General features: G+C 36.1%; 1 protein-coding gene across 1 annotated transcript in view; it reads right to left on the minus strand.

Annotated features, from left to right (window-relative positions):
• LOC107058889 (serine/threonine-protein phosphatase 7 long form homolog) overlaps positions 1-2,881 on the minus strand; it is a 9,132-nt gene extending 6,251 nt beyond the window's left edge. Inside the window, exons 1-4 of the mRNA XM_015305123.1 lie at positions 2,597-2,881; positions 2,326-2,520; positions 1,808-2,248; positions 1,281-1,367 (exon numbers count right to left, since the gene is read on the minus strand). Coding sequence (XP_015160609.1) covers positions 1,281-1,367; positions 1,808-2,248; positions 2,326-2,520; positions 2,597-2,869 — 996 coding nt within the window. The 5' untranslated portion in view covers positions 2,870-2,881. The remainder of the gene's footprint in view (positions 1-1,280; positions 1,368-1,807; positions 2,249-2,325; positions 2,521-2,596) is intronic.
• Positions 2,882-6,148: the final 3,267 nt, after the last annotated feature.

Consider the following 6,148-nt stretch of genomic DNA (forward strand, 5'->3'; position numbering starts at 1 on the left):
TTGAAGACTTGCTTGACTTACTTCTTAACTCTTGAACTTAACTCTTAACTTCACTTGACTTGGAAACTAACTCTCCTTGAATTGGATTATGAATTCAAGGTGTTTGGTCACATGTTACGGATGAGTTCGGGAGGTTTAAATGTACCTTAGAGTGTTGGAAACAACTATAAATCATAGGTACAATACCAAGGAACATGCATGGGACAGTATGAAATGAAAGGGAACACTTGGTGTCCTTGGCGCTCTGAGAGGCGCGGAGCGCCAGCCCCAAAACTTCAGAGGGGACCTGCTGGCACTCTGAGAGGCGCGACGCCCCAAGGGGGAAACTTCAGAATCCCTTTTGGGGCGCACTGACAGGCGCGACGCGCCAACCCCCTTGCCCAGAAATTCGACTTTTCTCCCTTGTTTTGCCAATTCTAAACCACCCTTCCTTCAAGGGTTTCAGCCCCAAACATTAAAAATCATCAAATCCCTCAACATACAAGAGATTTAACTCAAAACCACAACCAAAAACATGCCCAAAACAACAAGGGGCTTCAACAACACCAACAATAATATCAACAAGATCAACAACACATCCAACAACTCCAACAACACAACCAATCCTTTCTTAATAAATAGAAGGGACTTGGTGTGTGGGGAAAAGGATCAACCCACACTATGAACTCACATACCTTAATAGGGATCACCCCCGACAATTTTCACAACGATCTTTGACGGAAGCTCCTTGATTCCCTCTTCTTCTTCTCTTCTTTCTCTCTTCCCCTCTTCTTCACTCAAGAACCCTAACTCTTACTCTTTTAAAATGGGATAAAAATGATCTAAAAATCAGTCCAACACTACAATATAACCAAAGGAATTGGTTAGGGAAAAGACCAAATGCCCTAAATTTCCGGACGGATTCCCTACCAACTGCCCAACTTTCAAATGGCATAACTCACTCATACGAACTCGGAATCGAGCAAACTCGGTGGAGTTGGAAAGACCATTCCACGAGCTATGCAACCATAATCGGAACTACACCTAACTCATCCTGAGATAGAAGTTATGACTGCTCAAAGTTGGCCAAAAAACTCACCTTTTTCCATACTTAGCCAAATTTTCAGATTTTTAAATCTTTCCAAAAAAAGACTATTTCCAATTCTAAGCCTCTTCATAGTTATTTCAAATTGCCGGATGTTACAGTCAGCTTGTACATCATCTCTTCTATAATTGGCTTGTACATTAATTCTATCAGCCTCATGCACATATGTCAAACATCTTTATCCTTCATTCCGTACCATTGCACAAAACATGTAAAAATCCTCCATTGATGGTTGATCACCGAGTGATTTTGCTTTATCAACCATCGAATGAATATAACGCACCTACATATTATAAATAATTCATTAAATATAATGTAGCTAAACTACTGCACACAACTAGTCTCTATGTTAAGAAATGTTTCTTTTTAATTAGCTATTGTATAGTGCACTATAATGTAGCTACTGTAATGTATATCTAACCTAAGTAGCAGGATATATATGATAATTATTTTCAGCATATCAGTAACATTGCAATGGGTTGTGCATTACATTAAATTCTGGACAAAAACTTAAAATACTAATTGCCAAACTACTCACACATATTTAGTTAGATTCTAAGTCTTTCTGTTGCACAAAAATGCTTATTTTGGGAGTTGGCAGACAAATGCTAATGACATATAAAGCTTAATAGGCTATCGTTGGATCATAATAAGTCTCTTAGTACACAAATAAACAACTTATAATTAATTCAAACAAGCAAAAGAACAGAAGCTAATACTTACTATTGTTTCGTATGCCGTTGAATTTGGCACATAACCTTGTTGTTGTTGAGGACACAGAGTAGGATTACCAATAACAAGACGAGTAATGCGTCTAAACCAAATAAGGTAGGGGTCGTCATATCGAAGTGGTTCACGATTGATTGGTGCTTCACAAATATATTGAAGTCGTTGGTTCCAAAAAGGCAACCATTGTGCATGCTTCAACTCCCAATTTGTATTTGGTCTTCCCCGACGGTCATGGTGAAAATGTGTCGAATCAAATAAAAATGGAGTTGGTATCATCTGTTTCAACCCAAATTGCCTCATAACTCGGTCAGGCAAGTGAACCTCGACGACATCCCAACAAAAAATTGGAGCTCTAACACGCCATATATCTCGTCCAATGCGACAATAGTCAGGAAGACTCTCAATTAACTCATCAGAATATGGTTCCCAAATAAACTACATGAAAAGAAAAAATAAATGAGTTTAAACTACAATATACATGAAAATTAAACAAAATTGATATTATATCGTACCTGATCCTCCGTCATGGATTCAAGTGCATCCCTAAACACTTTCAACACATGCTTAGTAGTGTCAGTCCAACTAAAACGTGCAAACCATCTAGTAGCATGTGGACCTTTAGGTAAATCAGTTGGAAAAATATTTCTGATGTCTCTTTGTGCTATTACCTGTGGTCTAAGGACCGTAACTCTCTCCCATGCCCAAATCTAAACATAATCTATAATTTAAGTAATTGAACTACAAGAAATATTAATAAATAATTTATTTAGTTATTAAGTATACCTGAAGTAGTGGTAGAAATCCAGCTATCTCGTTTTGGTTACTTTGTGAGGACTTACAGAGAAAACGATACAAGCACGCTAAGGTCGCACTACCCCAACTATAAGACCCAATTGCATTGACGTCTTCGAGCATGGGAAGATACATAAGCTTTAAAAAACTACCAGATGTATCTGCCATCATCATACCAGCAATCATCCAAAACATGTAACACCTAGCCTTTTGATTAACCATATCTTGTGTTGCCATGTCCGTCAACTGTGGTTGCCTTAGCATGTGCGCATTAAATGTAGAGACCTTAAGGCTATTATGGTTGAAGTCTTGAGGACATGGAGTAAAACCTAATAATATTTGGCAAATATTTTGCCAATCTCCTATAGTCCTAATCAACTCATTACCAAGTACAAGATGACCATTCACAGGTAAGCCATACAACACCTCTACATCTTACAAGGTGATAGTTGTCTCACCCATTCTAAAGTGAAATGTATGTGTCTCAGGACGCCATCTCTCGACTAGGGAAGTGATCAAACTACGATCAATCATAGGCCGATGAGACCTGTAAACACCGTACAATCCAGATAATTGAATCACTTCTAAGACTCGAGGAGGGATGGGATATTTCTTTACGAGGTCCCAAAATTTACCATCACACCTCCTCGTATTTAGAATCATATTAACACTTCCATCCCATATATCCCGTGATCTATGGGTAATTTGTTCCGTTAATACAGATGATTCAAGTGGACCGGGGTCTAGTTGGTATGCAATATTATCAGCCATAAAACTACCTATATAATAAAAGAAACACATATGACATTAAAATTATTAAATGGACAAAATCATATAACATCCACTAAATCTTTTAAACTAGTATTAGCTAGTCACGCCAATTATTCATCAAACATATACATGTTATTTGCTGCCAAAATGAAAAAAATTAAAACAAGCAGAAAAAATAGTGTAAAGAAAGGGCCATAAAGATGGCAAAAAGAGTGCTTTTTGGCATTCTACTTTCATCTCCTCTCCCCTTAAATATTCTTCAACCAAACCTTCTATTCCCCAATCTTTCCCTCCCTCTTACATCAAACCAAACTTAGTTGTAGTACACAAAATTGTTAGATAACTTGTTTTTCACTTTCTTTAGAAAATATAAAAGAAACAAGAAACTAGAAATTATTCATTACTGGTGCAAGTGTTTTACTGAAAAAGAATATTTTTCAATGTTCACTTTTAACATACATGAATCTTCTAAATAAAAACACGACATACAAGAATCGAAGTTATTTGATTGATTCTATTCAGAAGTATTCTACACAACAAAAACGATATAAAACGAGAAGATAGAAATTCTTAAATCCAAGCATTTCTTCTACTGCTTTATGAGGAAAAAACATACCGGAAAAATTATTATGTTCCAAGCTTTTCGTAAGATTTATGGCAGTAAATTATTGTGAATCTTCCTTCTCTGTAGTTACTAGACGGTTGGTTGGAGCACTGCAATATGGAGAAATCATAAAATTTGTAATTTAAGAGGGAGAAAACAGAGTAGCAAAATCATCTTGTTATAATGAAACTTCATACTTTGAAATCAAGCTGTTCGAGAGGAAATCTAAGCTTCATAACAAGGTTCCGACAACACTTCATACTGAGCTTCCGACATCATCAAGAGTTGAACCATAATTTCTCAGTTAATCTTGAGACCTAAGACAATCTTGAATCGCAGGTACATAAGGGTCGAAAAATTCTTGAATAGCAGTGCAAGGGGCCGAAGATTTCTTGAATAGAAGGTTTAGGGCTGGAAATTTCTCTAAATTGCTAATAAAGGTTTTGGTGAATGAATTTTAAATTGAAACTCACAATTGATATACAAATAAAAACGACGCCGTGTATTTGAGATGTGGGCCTAGAGTACTTTTAAAACATAAAACGTTACTCAGAGTAACGTATTAGGCTAAAAACGTGACTATGAGTAACGTTTCTATACTTAACACCGTCAACTACAATATTCCACATAGTTGGTCCTGAAACGTTATTGAGAAATACGTTTATACTACTTTTGTAAAAAAATTAAAAAACATATTATTTTGGTGAATTGCTTTAAATAATGGTTTAGTTTGGTAAAAAATTCTAAAAGTAGAGCCAGGTAGATTCATTCCACAATGTAATAATTTCGAAATTTTCAGATTTAACATCAAATGCTGCAATAGCAGATTTGGGAGCACTATCAAACTGATAGATAACTCCGCTAATAAAAACACTAGGCTTACCATATAGAAGAGAAAGGAAATTACTTTGAGTCTCTCTCCACGATTCATCTATGCCTAAAGTTAAAACCCATTGTTTTCTGTAACCACTTAGCTTTTCCGAAAAAAACATTTTGTTCTTGTTCTCTTGTGGCTCAAAACCTATTAAATAGTTTCCACAATTATTTGGGCGCGGAAGAGATCTAACTTCTCTTGTACCGGGATAGAAAATTATAGCAGATCGCACAGTTAATGGTTCCCAAACGCATAATAAACCATTAGCGCAATTCATACGAGATTTATTTGTAGGTTCAGTAAATTGAAAAAGGGAGGCACACATATTTCCACCTTTCTCTTGCTCAACCGAGTGAAAACCTTTCCTTTCATGGAGAAACAACTTTATTCTAGGACGCATCATAGAATGACATCTATGGATATCCGAAAAATGTGATTCGGATACTAGAGAATTATAAAATCCGAAAACACACTTAAAACATATTAAAGATTTAACAGGAAGCCATGAGAATATTTCAAACATTATTTCATCAGGAATTGAGACTTTTCTTCTTCCGAATTTCTTCATCTTCGTCTCCATAGTTGATTGCTGAAGGCTGCGGCTCAAGTTTTTAATGCTTTCAGAAACCCTCTGTATAGTTGATTCCTCCCAATACTAGGAAACTAAAAAACACAGAGCGTTTATTTTTCCATAGTTGGGGGTTAAAATTGTCTTACCATATTATTTTCCCTCAAAAAGTTCATAACAAAAAATAAAAAATATAACAATACTATGTATGATTTTGGTAGAGGAGCATGGATTCACCTGATCCAGTGACCACTACTGCAAATGTGTAACATCCGACAATTTGAAATAGCTAAGAAGAGGCTTGAAATTTGAAAATTTGAAAATTTTTTTTGGAAAGGATTTGAAAATCTGGAAAATTTTGGCTAAGTATGGAAAAGGTAAGTTTTTGGCCAACTTTGGGCAGTCATAAATTCCATCTCAGGATGAGTTAGGAGTATTTCCAGTTATGGTTGTGAAGCTTGTGGAATGATCTTTCCAACGCCGCCGAGTTTGCTCAATTCCGAGTTCGTATGAGCGAGTTATGCCCTTTAGAAGTTGGGCAGTTGGAAGGGAAATCTGTCCGGAAAATTAAGGGCATTTTGGTCTTTTCCCTAGCCATTTCTTTTGGGATTATATTGTTGTGTTAGGCTGATATTTGGATCATTTGGTCCCATTTTAAAGAGAAAAAAAAATCTAGGGCTTGAGAGAAGAAGAAGAGAAGAAGAAGAGAAGAAGAGGAGAAGAAGA

This window comes from Solanum tuberosum, unplaced genomic scaffold (assembly GCF_000226075.1).
Source record: "Solanum tuberosum cultivar DM 1-3 516 R44 unplaced genomic scaffold, SolTub_3.0 scf00680, whole genome shotgun sequence".
NCBI classification, from domain to species: domain Eukaryota; kingdom Viridiplantae; phylum Streptophyta; class Magnoliopsida; order Solanales; family Solanaceae; genus Solanum; species Solanum tuberosum.